The 20,784-nt window shown below is 62.1% G+C and overlaps 1 protein-coding gene across 1 annotated transcript in view; it reads right to left on the reverse strand.

Moving 5' to 3' along the window:
* Positions 1-20,784, reverse strand: part of HMCN2 (hemicentin 2) — a 129,516-nt gene that overhangs the window by 54,225 nt on the left and 54,507 nt on the right. The window contains 19 exon segments of the mRNA XM_036239433.1: positions 318-493; positions 1,771-1,894; positions 2,722-2,879; positions 4,107-4,283; positions 5,130-5,225; positions 5,777-5,873; positions 6,300-6,454; positions 7,640-7,809; positions 8,020-8,128; positions 8,663-8,944; positions 10,365-10,643; positions 11,582-11,736; positions 12,534-12,660; positions 12,941-13,088; positions 13,333-13,463; positions 14,246-14,440; positions 17,206-17,292; positions 17,995-18,249; positions 20,061-20,188. Coding sequence (XP_036095326.1) covers positions 318-493; positions 1,771-1,894; positions 2,722-2,879; positions 4,107-4,283; positions 5,130-5,225; positions 5,777-5,873; positions 6,300-6,454; positions 7,640-7,809; positions 8,020-8,128; positions 8,663-8,944; positions 10,365-10,643; positions 11,582-11,736; positions 12,534-12,660; positions 12,941-13,088; positions 13,333-13,463; positions 14,246-14,440; positions 17,206-17,292; positions 17,995-18,249; positions 20,061-20,188 — 3,049 coding nt within the window.

Below are 20,784 nucleotides of genomic sequence, written 5' to 3' on the forward strand. Positions count from 1 at the left end.
ATGCCTTACAAGGGTCTTAAATGCCCAAAGGCAAGAAGGCTCTGGAACAAGATGGGAAAAGCAGGTGGGAAGCGGGAGCCCAGCTCCATGGGGGGGCCTGAGGGAGGCTCTGAGGGCTCAGTACCCCCACTCCACTCTGTCCCCATCTGGCTGGAAGTAGCTCTGACCAGTCAGGAGGACGTGCCCCGGGGTAGGGACTGGAGGGGCCAGCTGGCACACTGAGCTGCATGGGTGCTCGCAGGGGCACCCACGGGCCCCGCCCTGCCCGGGGCTTGGCGCGGCTCTGCTCTGGGTGGAGGCCTGCAGAGGCCGCACACCTCCAGCAAGGCCTTGTCTGCGGAGAGCCGGACTCCAGGCCGCGGCTTCAGGGGGCGGCCGTCCTTCCGCCAGCTCAGCACGGGCGGCGGCATGGCGTGGCTCCGGCACTCCAGGGCCACTGACTCGTTGGCCGTGACGGACACGTTCAGCTCTTCCCCACGGATGCTGGGGGGCACTGCAGAGGGCACAGGAGAGGAGCGGGTGGGGACGGCAGCCCGGGGTCAGGCCCAGCCACGTCCGGCAGCCAGGAGCAAAAGCCGGGGCACGGGGAGCCGCCGGCTGGGTGACTCCGCGCCCTGAGCTGCAGCTCTCTGACTCTCCCCTCCATGACCTTCGGCGTCCGGCCTCAAACAGAGACCCCCGCACCTGAGCGGGACGGCGGATCGTAACGGCATCAACATCCTGGAGGTGATTTTGTACTTGGGTTGTTCGAGCCGCCGCCACCGAGGGAGAGTGGGTAAAGGGAACCCGGCAACTCTCTGCATCATTTCTTACGACTGCATGTGAGTCCGCGGTCAGCTCAAACTCTTTATAAAATTGGTAATATTTTTATTTTTTAAAAAGTTTTTTTCAAAGCAGCTCCCCCAGGCACCTTGTGCTCGTGCAGCGTAGGGGTTAAGGAGGCAGGAGTCCTGCGTCTCACGACTCGGTCACTATGTGCAGCCCAGGAGACGTGCCCACCCCGGGGGGCCGCTGGGAGATTCAGCAGTGACACTGGGGAGCGCATGGGCACACGACGCCTGTTGACTGTTACCCCGACTCCAGCAGCAGGAGTTGAACGCCTCCTCCCCCGGCCCACCCAAGGCTCTACGTCTCCCCAGGGGCGCCCACAAAATCCCATACGAGGAAATTTAAAAATCGGAGCAACTCTAACCGCTTCCTGATTGTGGTTGCGATAGTCACCACACGCTGGCCTGGACCAGGTGGCCTGCTCAGCCTGCGGTGACTCCCGCGACCACCTCTGAAGTGGGCGGCGTCTTCGTCCATTTCATGGATGAAGAAACGGAGGCTAAGGGACCAGCCCAAGGCCACAGAGCTAGAGAGTGGTGGAGGCGGCATTCGAACCCCAGGTCCATGACACCCGAGCTGCTCCTCCTAACCACCACCCTGCCTGCCTTTCCCAAATGGACTGTTCCCCACATTTGACCCAGCACCGCGAAAACGTCAGGTTCCTGACTCTCGGCCGGGGGCCGCCTCTGCGACATCACACTCCTCCTACCTGTCCGCTGAACTCGGAGCTCCGGGCTGTGTGGGGCCGCGCACCTGCCCCCCATCCCCAGTGGGAGTGCTCTCACCCCAACCGACTCCCACGCTGGAGGCAGCTGCAGCCTCGGGCCAGCGTCTCCTGCACCCAGCCACTCCCCCCTCGCCCAGATATGTTGGGGACATCCGCAGGCCCTCCTTCCCGAGCCGCTGGCCCGCACCAGACGGCCTGCCCAGCCTGAGACTCACCATGGACGTGCAGGATGACCTCCCGGCGGTCCTCGCCCGCTGTGCTCACGGCCACGCAGGAGTAGCTGCCAGAGTCGGAGGCCCGGGCACTGGCCAGCGTGAGGACCCGGCCCCCCGGGAAGACCTGCGTCCCCAGACGGAAGCCCACATGAGACTACGCACCTCACAGGCCAGCACCCACACCCTAAGCTGGCCCCGCCGCCGAGCACGCCCGGGCAGCCTGCCCCTGACCGCCAGACCCCTCCCCGGCACAGGAGAACCAGGAGCTGTGCCCAGACCTCGGGACCTCTGCTGGCCAGTGGGCAATTACATCGGTCCTTTGAAAAGGTCCTCTAGATCAGGGGTCCCCATCCCCGGGCCTCGGACTGACACCAGTCTGTGGCCTGTTAGGGACCGGGCCGCACAGCAGGAGGTGAGCTGCTGGCCAGCGAGCGAAGTTTCATCTGTATCTGCAGCCGCTCCCCAGCGCCAGCATCACCGCCTCAGCTCCGCCTCAGATCATCGGGCATTAGATTCCCATAGGAGCACCAGTCCCTGGTGCCAGAAAGGCTGGGGACCGCTGCTCTAGAGATTTGCTGTGGCTAATGAGCCCCTGAAATGGGGCCAGTCCCCAAGTGTAAAATACACAACAGAGTTCAAAGAAATCACGTGATGAAATGATACATTTTTGGATATAGTGGCTTATCTAAAATGTAGTATTAAAAATGGTTTCTTTTTACTCATTTTAATACAGCTACTGGAAAAATCTCTACCACGCAGATGGCTCGCATCTGTGGCACGTGCTGTTTCCGGGGACCATGCGCCCCAGACTCTAAGCTTGAAATCTCTCCACCTACCGTCCTGGGTGATCACTGCTTCTCCCTCTCGCCTCGGAGCTCCCAGGCCTGACCTCTGCTCCCAGCACCTCTTGAGGCACCAGGGAGGTGAGCAGTGGCCACCCAGCCTACTGACCTGAAGGCCAGAGGTCCCTGCGGTGGACACGGGGTTTCCATCCTTTAACCACATCAGCGTGGGGCTGGGGACGCCGGTGGCGTTACAGGTCAGCCGGACTGGGGCGTTGAGCAGCACGGGCCCCGGCAGGCTGGGTGGCAGTGTGATGCGTGGAGGTACTGCAGGATGGGGGTGACAGAGAACGTGGGCTGAGCCCCACTGAGGGCGAAACAGGGAGGGCGCCTGGCTGGGCACCCCGACAGGCCACAGACTAAAGCACAGGGACAGCCACTCTCAACGTGGTGTGCCATTCCACAGCTCTCAAGGCCGCGGGAGGCGAACTGTGAGGCCTGTGCAGGTGGGACACAGGCTCAGGGAAGGCAGGTCGCCTGCCTGAGGTCGACCGGCTGCGAAGCTGCAGAAGCAGCTCTGGAATTTGGGCCTCTGGTCAGCAGGACGTCATTGTCATTATCGGGGTGGTACGGGGCAGGGAGGACTGGGGACCTCCGGGCAGGTTTTGTTTTCCAACTCAGAGATATCAGATGAAACACTGCCCTGTAGGCAGCCCCTCTTGAGCAGAAAGTGATCGGAAGATTCGTTTGTATCTGGGAGACACAAGCTATGATGCCCCGGGCTCCAGTCTCCTGCACAAATACTCGCTGCTCTGAGGATAAAGATCTGACCCCTCCGGCTTCCACCTGGCCACCAGCACCACCCTGTGCCCTCCTCCCCTTGTTCTGTAAGCTCCCAGCCTCCTTTAAGTTTCTGGAATTCCCCAGGTCTCTGCAGCCTCAGGTCTTGGCAGGTAGTCTTTAAGCATCCGGCCCTTCAAGACACAGGGATAGTCCAATTCCAGGTACTCAGCTGTACCTCACCTTCACTAGTTCTTATAACCACTATCAAGAAACAGTCCTTTGTTTAGACAGAGAACTCCTGGGTCTGTCTCGTTCAGGGCTGCAGGCCCAGGGTCTGCCCCATATCACATCCTCGATAAATGTGAAGGGACAGACGGTTGAAAGAATGGATGGATGGGCGGGAGGGTGGACAGATGGCCAGTCAGATAGGCAGAGGATTGGATGGATGGTTAGATCAATGGAAAGACAGTTGGCTCTTTCTATTCACGAATGAAAGGACAGATGGACGGATGACAATAAATGGAAGGAAGGAAGGAAGGAAGGAAGGAAGGACAGATAGATAGGTAAATGGATGGATGGATGAACAGATGGATGATGAATATATGGCCGAATGATGGATGGAAGGAAAGATGGATGAAAAAAAAGGTGGATGGATGAATAAATGGTAGATGGATAGATGATGGATGGATGATGGATGGATGACAAGCTGATAGACAAATTTACGAAAGACGACTTTTTGGACAAAACGCCTTGAGTCCCAGGGCAGCTCACCATTGACTCGTAGGCCGTACTGCAGCTCCGTGTGGCCTGCCACACTGGATGCCACGCAGCGGTAGCTCCCGGAGTCAGAGAATCTGGCTCTCTCAATGAGGAGGACTCTCCCATCAGGCGACACGGTCACTCCCTTCCGGGCAGAGACGGGCTGGCGGCCCTTGAACCAGGAGATGTCTGGGAGAGAGGAGAGAGACTCAAGGGCTGCTGCCGGCCCTTCGGCTGCCTGCGTAAGGGGCATCCGAGAGAGGCTTCCAGGGCGGCCGCGTGGCGTGCCTTTCCTCAGGCACTGGAGGAAGCCAGAGCCCCCCAGGAAGCGGGGCAGAGGCAAACAAGGCCGTGCTGCCTGAGACGGAAGTAGGGGCGGAGAGGAAGCCCCGGGAAGCAGAGGCCGTGGCAGCCAGGAGGAGGCGAGTCAAAGCCGGCCTGCCCCCTCACTCCCTGCTCCCCCTGCCAGGATACTGCTCAGGAGGGAGAGCTTTAGAGGAGAACCTGGTGTACCCCAAACAACAGCAGCCTCATAAGTATGGACCAACCGGACCTTCAGAACAAAGTCCCCCCAATGGGAGGGGGCAAATGCCTCCAGAGCTCGCTACCCCAGCAAAGCTAAGTGGACCTGGTTCAGATGGGGGTCCAGATGGGGGACAGGAGATGGACCGTTCTCCTGGACCCACCCTGACTGCCAAACACTCGCCCCCAAGCTCCAGCCCTTTCCTCGACTGTTGGTCTAGAGCAGTGGCCCAGATGGACAGCGGTGTGGAGGTCCTAGGGCCCACCCCCAGCCCCGGGGCAACCCCGCCCCCAGCACCAAGGCTCTGGGCCCTGCAGGTGGCTGGCACGTAATGCACACTGGATAAACAGTTATTGTGAAGGAAGAGAGGACATGCAAGAAACGGAGAAGGACCTGCCGGTTTCACCCTGTTTGTCCACAGCCAGAGCAGCACCCAGGGCACTGGGCAGCCCCATTAGATGGGGGTCTGGGGCCCCTGGGCGGTGGCTTTCAGACAAAAGCAAGGGTCTTACCTGGAGGGGGCACACCTGAAGCCAGGCACTCCAAGGTCACCGAGGTATTCTCCAGCACTGCCTTGTTGACTGGGCCTGGCTCAATGTTGGGGGGCACTGAGGAAGACAAGAAGAACCCTGGTTTGATGAGTGTGAGCCCTGGCAGCTCAAATCTCAGCCATGCCGATGCCCCCCACCCCAGCCTTCCCGAAGGGTCCTGAAACAAGGGCCCGCAAACAGCTCATGCCTTCTGACCAAGGAATCCCACGCCTGAACCAGGTACAAGAACAAAGGTGCTGAGCTGCAGTCTTCATTACAACCGTACAAGGGCCACCCCAGCGCCCACCCCCAGGAACAGGAGACACCCAGCATGGCAGGGAGGCAGAACCCCAGACAGCCATGACCAGTGACAAGTATAGGGATTTGTCCCCACACACGCAAAGACGTAAAGAATCCCCAAAATGAATAAAACAAGCAAAGATAAATGATTATGGACAAAAACATCTACAAAAAATCCTGCAGAAAATCCCAAAGGGGCCACAGAGCAAATGACTTTCCACTTCCAAAGTCGAATGCAAGACTGCGACTTTAAATCCCCCTCCCCTCCCCCTCCCATGGAATGCCAGGGCCCTGAAGGAATCACCCTCCATCCGCGCCCACGTCCTCACCCAAAACCTTGAGCGCCACGTCCCTCCTGCTCTCCCCAGCCAGGTTAGTGGCGGCACAAGTGTAGACGCCTTCATCCCGCAGGTCCACCTTCTCGATCTTGGGGGGAGAAGAGAGGGCAGAGTGTGTGGCACGGGGATACAGGGGGCGGGGACACCGGGGTGCCCATCACTGGAGGGCAGAGCGATGCTGGGACATGGCGAGTGGCCAGGCTACTCCTGACCTCAGGGGCAGGAGAAGTGAGACATGGGGTCGAGTCTGGCTTTCGGGGTGGAGTTCTGCACTCAGATTCCAGGGAACCCCTCTGATCTTGGGGATACTCTCCTTCTCCCCTGCTTTCTTCCTCAGACAGCTGAAGCCCCAGGGACCTGGGCTGAGGTAAGGGCACCCTTCCCTCTGCAGGGCCACCCAGCACACAGGCCCACGGAGCACTGCCAGGCAGGGTGGGCTCTGTGCTCGTACTGCCTCCAGCAGGCCCCGCCCCTGTACAAGGTTGCCCCGCCAGCCCTAGGGCCATGCACATACCTGCAGGATCCCCCCCGAGGACGCCAGGGCCACCCCGTTCTTCCACCAGCGGAGGCTCGGGGTAGGCACCCCAGTGCCTGCACATCTGAGGGTCAGAGGCTGCAGGAAAGTGGCTGTAATGTTCTCACCCCCGATGATGACCACCGATGGGAGCTCTGGGTGGGGGAGAGGCAAGGAAGGCTGACTCAGGGTCAGGAGGGGTACGGCGGGCACCCGGCAGCCCCCTCAGTGCCTGAGGAGCAGGGCACGGCCTTGCAGGGCTGCCCTCTAGCCCCATCCAGACACCTGGCTTAGGGGAAGAGTGCCAGATGGGGAGCCAGGCGGGCAAGTCTTTCCTTTCTCAAAAATACTCCCATCCATCCACCCACCCATCCACCCATCCATCATCCATCCATCCACCCATCCATCCACCCACCCATCCACCCATTCACCCATCCATCCATCCACCCATCCACCCATCCATCCACCCATCCACCCACCCATCCATCCACCCATCCATCCATCCACCCATCCACCCATCCATCATCCATCCATCCACCCATCCACCCACCCATCCACCCATCCATCATCTATCCATTCACCCACTCAGCCATCCACCCACCCATCTACTCATCCATCTATCCATCATCCATCCATCCATCCATCCATCCACCCATCCATCCACCCACCCACCCATCCATCCATCCACCACCCACCCACCCATCCATCCATCCATCATCCATCCACCCATCATCCATCCACCCATCCATCCATCCATCCATCTATCCATCCATCCATCTAGCATCTACTCTGTGCTCTCAGCTCTACTGGGCACAGGGACACAGCAAAGAATGGTGACCACTGTGTCACCCTCTCAGAGCTCCCTGAGCTGGGCCGCAGAGATAGACGACCAAACAAGCACTCCCAATACAGTGAGGAGTGAGCTATATATAGCCAAGGGAGGCTGGGCAGTGTGGATTAGAACCATGGTAGAATCCAGGAGGGCTTCCTGGAAGAAAGGGTGTTTTAGGACAGAAACAAAAGATAGGGAGGAGCTAGCAGGCACAGAGGCAGAATGTTCCAGGCAGGGAAATAGCATCTGTGGGCTCAGAGGTGAGAGAGCTGACATATTGAATCACGTTCGTTGTGGCCAGCGTGGAGGGAAGACTGGGGAGGGAAGCGAGGGCCTGTGGACGGGCAGACGACCGTGGTAAATGGCCAAGACCAGCCTCTCCTGTCGCATCTCTTCGGGGAGCTGGGGAGTCCAGCCCAGAAGCGCTGTCCAGACAAGACCAGCTCCACATCCCTCCCAGGTCCACCGGACCCGGCAGAGGCCATCCGGGCCTCCCACGCGCCCTCACCGTGCACAGACAACTCCACCTCGGCCCCGGCAGTGCCCGCCTCGTTGGTGGCCTGGCAGGAGAAGAGGCCCGCGTGGGCCCGCTCCACGCGGTCGATGTGCAGGGTGGCTCCCTGGGAGGCCATCCGCACCCCTGCCAGCTCCTCCGCTGGCCGGCCATTCTGCAGCCATCTGAGGTGGGCGGGAGGGGGAGGGGCCGCCTGAGGCCAGGGAAGGCGGGGCGGTGGCCAAGCCAGGCCTGCCTGCGCCCCCTGGCTCCGCAGGCCTCTTCCACACTGTTGGGAAGGGGAAGTGTCTCCTGTCCCCCGCCCACCCCCCAAAGCACGCGCTCTCTGCCCGCATGTCCCCGCCCCAGCCCCAGCCCCACCTCCCCATACGCACTGGACAGTGGGCACCGGAGAGCCTGAGGCCTGGCAGGGAAGATCCAGGGGCTGTCCCACGAGGGTGGTCACCTGGCCCAAGCCTTCGGCCACCAGGAGCTGTGGGGGCACTGCAGGCAGGACCCCCCCCCCTTAGGCGTTTAGAGCTGAGCAAGCCACACCCTAAAGCCCTCCCAAGTCTCCAGTACCCTCAGAGCAAGGCCCAAGCCTCGCCTTACCCTTCAAGTTCCCCCATAAATGGTGCCTCCTCCAAGAGGCCTTCCAGGACTACCCAAGGCCAGGTGGCCTCTGCTTGGCCTTGTCCTGTTTATTCAGTATTTGTCTCCTCATCAGTCTGGGGGTTCAGGAGTCCTGCCTGCCTTGTCCCCTGCCTTATCTCCAACACCACGTGGGCCACCCCAGAATCAATGCCAGAGAGATGTCCATTGAGTGGGAGAAAGTAGGGGAAGGCTCCACCCACCCGTCTCCGAGATCACCGCCCATGCCCCAGCTTTGGGCCTTAGCGACTTCTCGATAAATGTCCATCCCACTGACCATTGACAAGAGCAGCTCTCAGAAGGCTGTGGGGCCTGGTGCAATGCAGGTGTGTTGGGGGAAGGGGGGCCACAGCCCCGGTGACTTGGGTGGGACGGGTCGGGGCTCACCCTGCACGTCCACGGCGTACTGCAGCACGGCCTCCCCAGCCGGGCTGCTGGCCACGCAGCTGTACCGGCCTCCGGACGCCTCCCCCAGGCTCTCCAGGCTCAGCAGGCCGCCGCCGGCCTCCAGCCACGTGCCGTTGCTGTCCACCACTGGCCGTCCCTCGTGGTGCCAGGACAGGGTGGGCGGTGGGCGACCTCGGGCCACGCATTCCAGCGCCAAGGGCCTCCCGGCCACGGCCTTCACTAAGTGAGGCCCTTCGCCAGCGCCCTCGATGGTGGGTGGGACTAGGGGAGAGGCACGGGGCTGCTCAGGGCTGGGGTGACCCGAGCCCTGGTTGAGCCCCTTGCTGACCCCCACAACATGTGACGGTCTTCCCTCACCTCCGCCGGCTGGAACCCTGGCCTGGCCCAGGCCCCCGGCTGGGAGTGTTCCCTCCACCTCTGCCTCTTGGTAGCACCCTGTCCCTGGCGCTGCTTACGGCTCTCCATCCCCCGCCCCACTGTGGGCTCATCGTGAGCAGAAAAACAGCTTGTCTCTGTATGTGTTTCCAGGAATGGCACACAGTCGGTCTGCTAACTCAAAGCGATGGGATCCCCAGGCTTAAGGTCAAAGCCACTGCTCCTACAAGTCCCCTCCCTGGCCTGAGATGGTGGACAACTGAGGCAGACCCAAGCCCCGATGGCCTGCAACGGCCAAGGGGGAGCCAAGCCCTGGGGGGCGTCTCTCTTCCTCTGGGGGAGGACCCCCCCCATGTTGCTGAGCCCACAGAGGCATCGCCGGGGGACACGAGGCAATGACGGACTGGGATCTGCCTTTCAGCCTTGTTTGAGTCACGAGCCTCTTTGAAAATATCAAGAAAACACATGCATTTTCCATTCGGTTTCCAAGATCCTCAGGTTAGAGTCCCTAAGCCAGCAGCTGGCCTCATCCTCAGAGCCTGACCCCACAGCCCAACCTCCCTTTGGGGTCCCTGGGGCTCCAGCACCCAAGCCCTCTACATCTTTGGGGGCCAGAGTTCCTGAGACAACTCCTCACGGGCCAGGATGACGCCCCTGGCCTGCCTTCTGCCCTCTGAACCTCACCGGGGCCCCGCTCAGACCCCACCCCTGCCCACCATTGCACACCTTACCCTCTGAGTTCTCTGCGTGGCCTCAGAGCAATGGCCGATGCCAAGGTTAACAGCTCAAGATTTACGGTCGACCCCCTGGGTATGAACCGGGACCCAGCGGGGTGACCTTGGGCCAGTCCCTCCAGCCCCAGAGTGCACTCTGCTTGTCTACACGTGGAGAGACAAGAGTCCCTACAGCTAATTAAAGCAGCTGACACTGCGAAGGCCCCAGGGCGTCTGGCTCTCAGTAAGTGATTCATTAAGAGCGGTTAATTAGCAGCAGTCCTCAGGGTATCTGGCTGTGGCTTCGTGAAAAGCCCTAAATCATGAGAGGAAACCCGAATTCCCCACTGGGCTCTGCCTGGGCCCCTCGACAGGCACTTCTGCACCTGGCCTCAGTTTCCTTGCCTGTGGGGAGTGAGATGAGCTGAGATGATGACCCTTCTCCCTGGCTAACCCCTTAGTCCCACTATCCTGGGCCTCTGGCCACGCCCCTCACTGAACCATAGTCAGGCAGAGGCCACCTTGGCCCGGAGTCCCTTCCTCTGCCCAGCCCAGCTGGCCACTGCTCACTGCCGTAATTCCCGGCCACTCACTGTAAACCTCCAGTCTGGTGCCTTTCTCCGTGACCCCCACAGCATTGCTGGCCTTGCAGGTGTAGATGCCAGCGTCCGAGACCTGGGCCCTCCCCAGCTGCAGCTGCCGGCCGCCCCTGGTGTACACAGCCTCAGAGCTGGGGGGCAGCGGGGCCCCATCCTTGAACCAGGTGATGTCAGGAGCCGGTACTCCTCGGGCCTCACACAGGAATTGCACCGGGTGGCCCTCCATGACAGCCACCTCGTTTGTCTCGTTGGAGCCCCAGATGGTGGGAGGTGCTGAAGACAAGAGGGGAATGGTCACAGGGAGCCCCCTGAGGCAGCTGGTGCGCCCCCCCCCAAAGTGACATGCACACGCCTGTGGGCCATGAGCATTGCACAGGTCCCAGGCTTCTGCTGCAGGGGAGAAGTGGAGTCTGGGGACAGACAGGAGGGGCCGGTCCGGGGCATGCTGACATGGGAAGCAAGCCGGGTCATCACAAGAGGTGCAGAAGGTGCGGGTGGTCAGCGTGGGGGTTCTGGACCCCCTTCTGCCTCTAACTGGCTGTATGACCCGGGTAGGTCCCCTCCCCTCTCTGGGCCTCAGTTTCCTCATCTGTAAAATGAGGGGCTGAACCAAGTTGGGGGGTCCCAAGGGGCAGGTCCCACGTCATCAGCGGTACCAAGGTGATCCTCGGAGTGCACGGGCATACAGCATGAAAGATCCCTGCGGCTCACGGTGGAACAGCCCTGCCCGAGGCCCTTCCGTCCTGGTTACATCAGAGGAAAAGGCCCTGCTTCTTATGACTAGGTACTCAACCTTCCCAGCACTTTCTACTCAGCCCTGGACCCCACGGAGCAGACACGGTGCGGGACCCTCGGCAGGAGGTCCACCTGGGCACGTTCCAATGCATTTGACTTTACAGCCTCCGCTGACGAAGGCCAAGGGGCCCTGGTCTCCCGCTTACAGCTGAGATACTCAATATCCTTTTAAACAAACATGCTTCAGCAGGAAGCGACTTGCTTTAAAGGAAAAAGCCAAGAAACAATCACCCTGAGTGGTTATCGGGAAGGGTCAAGCTTGCAAAGCAGGGACGGGGACCAGGGGAACAGGAGACGTCCCTCCCGCTCAGCTTTGCTGGACGCCTCGAGGCCCATGCGTCTGCCCTTGTCCTCCCTGCACGCAGCGGGCAGCCGAGGGAAGCCTGGCGAGCAGCCGGGGCGGGGGCTGGGCTCACAGTGGATTCTGAGCTGGAAGTCCTTCGTCTGCTGGCCTGCTGGGCTGAAGGCCACACATTGGTACCGCCCCTGGTCCCCCAGGTGACTGCTGGTGATCCTGAGAACCTGGCTGTCCTCCTCGAGCTGGATGTGAGGGTCCCCCGGAAGGACGGGCCTGCAAGGATGGTCAGGAGAACAGTGCTGGTCAGGCCAAGGGGCAGGCGGGGGCTGGCAGCGAGGAGGAGAGCCCGCCCCTGGGGACGAGGAAGGCAGAGAGGTGCACAGTCACCGAGAGGTGCCGTCAGCCCAAGCGCCCATCGACGGGCGAATGGATACACAAAGTGTGATGGTCCCTCGGGGGATGTCATTCAGCCATTTAGGGGAATGGAGTGCTGACTCCTGCTACGACATGAGTGAACCCCAAAAACTGTGCGAAGCGAAAGAAGCCAGACACGGAGGCCACATGTAGTACGAACCCCATGACGTTCGTATGAAATGTAAGGAAATCTACAGAGTCAGAAAACAGACTGGGGTTGCCAGGGGCCGGGGGCGGGGAACGGAGAGAGCTCACGGGTGTGGGGTCTCCGTGTCGGGTGACCGAACTTTCTGGCACTAGGTAGAGCTGATGGTTGTACGATACTGGACGCGCTAAATGCCACTAAGTTGTGAATTTAGAATGGTTTGTTTCAGGTTGTGTGGATTTTACCTCAAAAAAAAAATCAAAAAAAAAAAAAAAAAAAAAAAAAGGCAGCCAAGAAATAAGAGAATCCCGCTGGTGAGAGCGGGTCTCTCCTGGGTGACTGCAGGCTGGGGGGTGGGTGCCCGCGCTGCCCTCTGCCTGGGCCCTGCCTGGGCCCTGTGGCGTGTGTGATGCCTGCCAAGCTGCCGCAGGGCTCGACCTCCCCAGAGCGTCCCCCACACCCAGCCCAGGTGTGGGCACCACCCCCACGCCACTCGCCAGGGGCCACTCACTGCCTGTCCTTGGTCCACTCCACCTGGGGCGTGGGGACCCCTGAGGTCCGGCACTGCAGCTCCACCTCGGCACCAGCCAGACCCACCACCTCCTGAGCGGCCCCAGCTCCCGGCAGGGAAGGCGGGACTGAGGATGAGAAGTGGGGAGAATGAACCAGTGGGGACCCCTCCCTTCGCCCGCCCGTCCTGTCTGGGGCGCTCCCCCTCCCCCTCAGCAGCCTGCGGTGCTCTCCTGTGGCACGCGCCCAGCAGTCGTGGCCGGGGTAGGACTGTGAGTGTCTGGTGTGTGCCTGGCCGGACGGCCGTGTGAGCACAGCTCCGGCTCTGGGGCGTGCCCCTTGCCCTTTGCCCTTCCCTCGCCCGCCTCAAAGGCTGGGGGCCGCAGGCGGTGTGGGGGCCTCACTCACTGAGCACGAGGAGCGCAAAGTCCCGCTGGGCGGCCCCGGCCTGGTTCTCCGCGCGGCAGGAGTAGAGGCCGGCATCGTCCTCCTGGACCGCGGGGAAGTGGAGGGCCCGGGCCCCGTTCTGGAGGCGGTGGCTGCCCACCTCGGGGATCTGGGCGGAAGGGGCCAGAGGGAGCTGGTTGGTGACGGGAACGTGGGCTGCTGACTCCCGGAGCAGTGCCAGGCCCTCTCCACCATGCAGCCCCCCAAGGCTTCACAGTGGGACCTCAGTCTCCCCCCGCCCTGAGCACCACTGCATCACTAAAAACACCTGTCACGTCTCCCGCCACAGCTTGGCACACGCAGGAACCTGTCCACACCCCCCTGGCAGGTGGGCCGCCCCGGGGGACACCTACCGGCTGCCCATCCTTGAGCCACACGATCTCAGGGGCCGGAAAGCCGTTCGCCTCACACTCCAGCGTCAGGGACTGCCCAGCCAGGCCCGACACGTTGGCCCTGCGTCCGTCCTCCCGGATGCTGGGGGGCACTGGGAGCAAGCAGAGGCACAGGAGCTGCCCCCCGCCCCCGGAGAGCCGCAGCGGCCTGGGCCCCGGCTCGGCCGCCCGTCCCGGCCTGGACAGGCAGCCCCAGATCCGGGCCCCACCCCGGGGCCGCACACGCGGGTGGTGCCCGGGCACTGGTGCCGCTCTGTGACAACCAGCCCCGCAAGGGGACGGAGCTCCAGACCCCTCCAGTTCTGCACTCGACCTGTCTGTCGTCACGGTCCCCTGCAAGGGTCCCCTGAGTCGGAATCTCTGAAGGCGGGGCCTGGGCATGTCTTTGTAACCCACTTCCCAGGCGAGCCAGGGGTGGCTGGTCACGGGGAGATGGGAAACTGGTTCCCCACCTGCCTTCGGCATGTCTGAGTGGAGGCGAAGGGCTCCCCGCGCTCTGCACACGGCATGGTGGGGAGGGGGGCTGTGGGGAGCTCGAGGAAGTTGACGGGGAGGATATAAGCCTTGGGTCCCTTTTAGCCGCTCTCAGTGGGAGCAGGCCATCACTTAAAAATGATGTCATCTACTCGACCATTTAAAGCCATTGGTGGAGTTACAGGTTCTTCCCTTCGCACGGTCCCCGGCAGTCAAGGGGGTCTCTCTGGGGAAGGGGTGCCCATACATCCTGCCATCCTCCCAACGACACCTTGAGCCTTCCGCTCGCAGGCACCATGCAGTCTGCAGCCCCCCCCCTCCATGGAGCTCTCGGGCCCTGCGCACCCTGGGGTGCAGGCAGGAGTGTGCCAGCTACCCCGGCTCTGGGGCCCCTGCTCACCATAGACCACCAGCTTGGCCCTCCTGGCCGCGGAGCCCGCCTCGTTGGTGGCCTGGCACTCGTAGTCTCCGCCATCGCTGGGAGAGACCGAGGCCAGGAACAGAGAGCCTTCGTCCAGCACTGCCAGGCCCGGCCGGCCACGCAGGGGCTCCGAGGAAGCACCCTTCCGCCACGTGACCTGCGGCTTGGGCGTCCCTGGCCAGGCACACAGAGCCATCAGCATGAGCACCCTTCCCCCTCCTCCTCCACACCCCACACCGCACCCTGTGGGCACGTCGCTGACCCTCCCGCACAATGCTGCCTGTCCGTCTCCCGGTGCCCTGGGGGCCACAGGCGGAGAGCCCCTTTCTGCTTCCTTCTCCCCCAGACACAAACACACGCATTTAGGTTTGTCTCCTGTCTGTCTCCCCCACAAAGCAAAGGGCCAGGGCCTTTGCTTTGATCCCTGCTGCACCCCCAACTGCAAGCCCAGTGCCCCGCCCCCACAAACCCGAAGGTCAGCACCCTGGACACCGCCGTCAGCCCCCACCGTCCCCTGCCACCACTAGTCATCGAGACTCGCCACCTCTGCTAATGCTAACCATCATCAAGCACACCCGCATGTTATCTGCCACTTCCCGGCACCGCGGGCACCTTTCAAACACACTGTCTCCATCTCTCTCTTAGAGGATGGGTCCTTGGAGGGAGGGGCGGCTGCCACTTCTGGGTGGTTTTGGGGGTTGAGATCGAGATGTGGCACACCCAAGGCACCCGAGGTGTCTTCTCTTTCAGGAGGGTCCCCAGCCTCAGTCCACCCGGCACTGACTGCTTCTCCTTAAGTGCCAGGGACCCTGCCTGCTGGCCCTGGGTGGGCCTTTGGGCCAGCTCCTTAATACTGCCCTCAGGGTCTGCTTCCTCACGAATCCTCTGCAGTTTCCTGCTGGAGTGCCCCAGTGCTCAGGGCCTGCTCCCCCACTGTGGGGACACATGCATGAACACACACACACACACACCACACACACAGGACACAACACAGCACATGCCACACACACACACCCCACACGTCCCTACCAGCCCCTTCAGCTTCTCGGAGAGCCCTGACTACTCCCATCCTCCCATAAAACTGCTGGCCTGGAGGGGCACTGGGTTTTGAGCCCTGGAACTTTCCCCCCTCATTAATTTACTTATTTTTATTTTTTCAATCCGGTCTTACAGAAGCTAGAGGACCCACTGGGAGCATCAGAGGGCAGTCTTTGGAGACTGGAGGTCTGGGAGGTTAGAGGATGGGGGGAAGAAGTGCCCAAACGGGAGCTTCCTTTTTTAATGCAAAAGAAAAACATCTAACTTGTAAGAGCTCTGACCACAGACCCGCTCTGTGGCTCTGCAGTGGGGAAGATTCCCTGCGACTCAGAGCTGTCCCTTAAAGTCCCTCATGTCACCTCCCCACTCCCACTTTACAGGGGCCAACAGAGGAGCAACGACATGTCAGGATCACCAGCAAGTCAGTGGTCAGGCTCCTGGCCTCTCTGCCCCACGCCACAAGCAAAAGGCAGATGATGGCACCCACGGGAGGTGCCAGGGCTCCCGCATTCCAGCGCCCGGCTCCTCGGTTTTTCTTCTTGCCTGGGAGCCCTCCGAGCCTAAGGTCACGTGGCTGGTAAACGCCAGCACCCCACACTGCCCACCAGGCAGCGCCTGCTTGATAAGGAAGAGGCCAAGGGCAGCCGGGCGGCAGGCAGAGGCCGGGACCAGGCAGTGTTTACTGGAGGGTCTTGGGTTGTGCGGAGGGGGCTGAAGTCCTGCCCCCAGGGCGGGCCCCTCCCCAAACGTGGGTGGTCCTGCAGCACCAAGGGCAAAGGGCGGGGGCTGGGCGGGTCCCACCTCCGGAGAGCGCAGAACGGCTGCTTGCTGTTACCAAAGGCCGACACAAGGTGGCGCCATGGTCAAGGGCGGGGATGTCAGGCGCCTCCACGGGCGAAGCTCTGCAGAGCGGACCCCGCAGGCGCCCACAGTTCCCACCTGGTGCCTGACTCCTCGGTCTTTGCCCAGGGGCTTCCCCGGGCTCTGCGGCACGAGGAGGCACAGCTGAGACCGGGACCAGAGCCCCCGCTCCTGCCAAGCTTTTGCTAAGCTGTCACTCGGTCGCCCGGAGGCCCAACCTTCTAGAGGGCACCGTCCACACACAAGGGGACACAGCGCCTCCTCTCAGCTGTCACAGAAGAGCCCACAGCCAAAAGCAGCAGCTCGGATGCAGCGGATCCGCCAGGCGCAGCGGGGCAAATCATTCATTCACTCGACATTCATTCACTCAACGCATTTCCCCGAGCCCCGCTATGCTATGCGCCAGGCACGCTGCAGGGACGGAAACCCGGGCTGTCCCACTGCGCCCTCACTGCAGCCCTGAACGGAGGGTGTGGCGGGAGCGCCCCGTACCTCCGAGAAAACAGGCTCCGGAAGGAGGAGTTGTGTAGACCGCCCCGGGTTACACAGCCCCGGGGGGTGGGGCAAAGCAGGGTTCAATGCTAGGCAGCCAACCACAGCCCCTCACCGCGCTGCCGCCCCAAGGGGGCCTGGGAAGGGCTGGCTTTCCCAGGGGCATCCGCATCCATCTTGCGCGAGAAAGTTTGGGGTGCGGGAAGAGGCAGGGGACACCGGACCTCAAGCCACAAGGGCCCTTGGGGCTTCCTCAGCCCCAGCTGCTACAATTCCCAGGCGCAGAGGAACGCCAGGGGCTGGGGTCAAACCACAGCAGCCTTCTGAGCCACCTTCTGCCTGTGAACTTGGGCAAGCTGTCAACCCCCTGCTAAAAAGAGCTAAGCCAGGGCCCACCCTTAGGGTGTCCACGGGTGAAACCCCCAGCACGGCCCTGGCTAGAAGGACCAGTAACACCACGTCATCGAAGGCCCTGCTCACGGCGGTGGGAACCGGACGCAGGTGCGTGGGCGGGGCTCCGCCTCCCGCAGGCCCCGCCCCAGCCTCACCTCTGGCAGGACACGGCAGGCTGGCGTTCTGTCCCGCCACTCGCTCCAGCAGGCCGCTGGTCTCATCGGCACCCCAGTACGGCGGCTCTGGTGGGAGGCGACATGGCCACACTCACAACCCTAAGCCTGAAGACTGGTACCCCGCCCCCCTCAGAGACCCAGGGCCAGCAGATACGGTGCCGCTCGAGCCCCAGCCAGGCGTAAGGGGGTGCAAGCCCACGCTCTGGCCCTCGGCGTCAGGGCGAGTGAGTCGGGTTGGTGGTGCTGGCTCGTCCCCTGCACAGGGGCCCATGGAACAGCCACCGGGGCCACGCAGGAGCCCGCGGCTCAGGAGGCTGGCTGGCCTTGGGCCCTCAGCCACCTGGGGCCGAGCATCGTCCTGCTCTCCAGCTGAGGCTAGCGCCATTGGTCCAGAACTTTCCATGCACCAGGCGCCTTGCAAACGTTCTCTCAGGGACCCCTTACACAGTATTGGACTCACTTCACAGGTGAGAAAACCGAGGGGCAGAGAGTGTCCATGACTGGCCTACGGCTGTCGGGCTGGTAAGAAGAGGAAGTTGGGCTGGGGCCCACACCCTGCTCTTCAGTCACTGCTGTCCACCTTCTGTCCACCCAGAGGACAGAGTAGCCAGGGGGGTGACGAAGGTCCCGGAACCTCAGGGCCTGGGGGCCGAGGGGAGGGCAGGGGTGTCTGGAAGGCCCTGAGCCCAGAGGGAACACAAGCATTTCAGAAGCCCAGGCTCCTGCAGGGAGGGTGAGAGAGGCAAGTTCTGGGGTCCGAGGACTCACCTAGCACCTGGAGCTCCAGCTCCCAGGCGTCCACCCCAGCGCTGTTGGAGGCCTCACAACGGTACATGCCCGCGTCGGAGGTTCGGACAGCTGCAAAGTGGACGGAGCCCTTGGGCTGCTCACCCCGCAGGGCCACCCCGTCCTTGGCCCAGGTCAGCCTGGGCTCCGGGGTGCCCTCGGCCACACAGTTCAGGTCCAGAGCTTCGCCCGCCAGGGCCTTCAGGACCCGTGGGCCCTGCTGCACCTGTGGGGGGACTGAGGGCCGTGGGGAGTGGTGTCAAGGCAGTGGTCCTGGGTGGGGGGGCACATAGCCCTGACCCCTCCCGACCTCCCCACCTCCCCGGCCCCCCCCACCCCAGGGCCGAGCGCACCCTACACCATTCAAGATCCCCAAGCCAGGAAATACCAGCTCGGTGCTGGACAGGGAAACTGAGGCTCAGGGGGCAAAGGGACTGACTTGGAGGGGACGGCAAGGCTGGGTGGCCGCATACACAGGGGAGGAGGTTTGGATCCCAGCTCTGCCCCTCACAGCCACAGGACCCTGCACAGGCCAGAGCCTCAGTTTCCCCTCATCGCAAAGCCACCCAGGATGAAAGCAGGTGCGCGGGACCCGGCCTACGGTGCCGCCTGGCATATCGCGGCTGGAATTACCCTCCCACACCACCTCTGTCTCTCCTCGCCCTGGGCCCTGGGATGATGGGGGCGTTCGCTTCTTCCTCGTGAGTGTTTGAAGTCCCTTTCCCACCCTCCATGTCACTCGGTCCTTCCTCTGGGGTGGGCGATGCCATGCCCATTTTGCAGATGGAGAAACTGAGGCTCTGAAAGGTCGTGTGACTTGGCCAGAGTCCCCCCCCACTCCCGCGGCTGATCGGTGCTGGACCTGGCCCCAATGCTGGGTCAGTGCAGCCCGGGGTCCAGATGGCCTCCTGGGGGTTTGGACCGGGTGGACCCAGAAAAATTCTTGGGCCCCACGGGCCTTCCTGTTCTGGGTGCTGCACAGAAGACTGGGACAGGTGTTCTGGGCCCTCGGGAGAAGCTGAGGTCACCCGCTCCCTTCCCAGCTTCGGAGAAAGCGCCCAAGAGAAAAGGCCACCATGGGAACTTGGCGCCCATCAGTACCCCTCAGACAGCTATGGGGGCGTCTTTGTGGCCCCCACTCTACAGAGGAGGAAACGAAGACTTAGAGAGGTCAGGCAGCTGGCCTGAGGTCACACGGCCGGTGGGGGGCAGAATCAGGATGGAACCCGGCCCTGCTCATCCCCCGGCCCCCTGCCGCTGCGTCTCTCCTGTGCTCAGGTCCACAGCAAACCTCCGAGCCTCCGCCTGCCCGTCTGAGAAACGGGGAGCTTGCCAAGATCAGGGGTCGGTTGGATTTTCCCATAAAGGGCCAGATAGTAAATATTTTAGGCTTTGCGGGCCAGCCGGTCTCTGCTCACCTGCCACAGACGAAATGTAAACAACTGTTTCCATACTATAATAAAACTTGTATTTACGAACATCAAATCTTGAATTTCATATAATGTTCGCATGTGACAAAATATTGTTTTGTCTTTTTCCCCCAAATCACTTAAAAATATAGATACCATTCTTTACATGTGGGCCACACGAACACTGAACTTGGGCCAGATGTGGCCCGAGGGCCCTCGTCAATTGACTGTGACATGACTCCTCAGGGCTCTTGGTGATGACAAGTTTCCTGACTCCACTCACTGGCTTCTGCGCACGGGACCTCGGCCCCCGGATGGGCCAGGAACCAGAGCCCCTTTCATGGGTCCCCCTCCTGACCTCCAAGTCTCCTCTGCCTTGGGCCCCCGCTGGGCCCTGTGCTCAGGAGGGGTCTCTGAGCAGTGTCTCCAGGCCCCAATCGAGGGGTACAGGAGGAGGGGGAGGAAGAGGAGACGCAGCTTGAGACAGACAGGAATGATGGAGGAAGTGCGGGGGGGCGCCGTGAAGGGGTGACGGAGCCAGCATGTGGAGGCCGGGGAGGGGGCGCCGAGAAGGCCTGAGACAGATGGAAGGGCGGGTGGGATGACGGGTGTGACCCGAGCCGCCAGCCCCGGCCCTACCTTGCACCCCGAGGATGTAGTGCCAAGAGGCGGACCCTGCGGGGTTACTGGCCGTGCATTCGTAGAGACCGCTGTCACCGACCTGGGCCTGTGTCAGATGCAGGGAGCCCGACGGGAGCAGGCGATACCTGGAGGAGCGAGGGGCCCTGGTGAGACCCCCACGTACCCCCACCCCACTGGAAAGACCTCGAGACCCAACTCAAACCAGCCACCTCCTCCAGGAAGCCTGCCAGGACTGAAGCAGTGCTCACCACCCACCCTTCGCCCCTCCCCCCTTCCCGGAACCTCCAGGCCAAGGCCAGCTCCCCCTGCTCCCCCTCTAATGCACTCACTTGCCATTCCCCCACCCTGCCTTGAGTTGAGGGGTGGGGTGAGAGTCCATGTGGAGGCCCTTCCATAGTTACTGGGGAGGAGCTGCCAGCCCAGAGGCCCTCTGCCTCTAAGGACCAGGGCCGGCCAGGCAGTGTCCCGTCACCCGGCCCTTTGTTCAGCCCCTAGGAGGCGGCTGTGGAGGCCCCCATCGCTGCCCTCCCCAGTCCAGCCCACCTTGCTGAAGCCACCTGGCCCCATCCCACAAGGATCCAGGACCCACAGCCAGGCTCCTGCAGCTGGGCTGGACCCCAGGGGACCCCAGCAGACATGATGTCACTGCCCGTATGTGCTGGCTCCTCTCAGTCCTGCCCCCATAAAACAGAGAGGGCAGCTGTGGCTGCTGGCCCCGGCT

Source organism: Rousettus aegyptiacus, unplaced genomic scaffold (genome assembly GCF_014176215.1).
Source record: "Rousettus aegyptiacus isolate mRouAeg1 unplaced genomic scaffold, mRouAeg1.p scaffold_m13_p_3, whole genome shotgun sequence".
Taxonomy (NCBI): Eukaryota; Metazoa; Chordata; class Mammalia; order Chiroptera; family Pteropodidae; genus Rousettus; species Rousettus aegyptiacus.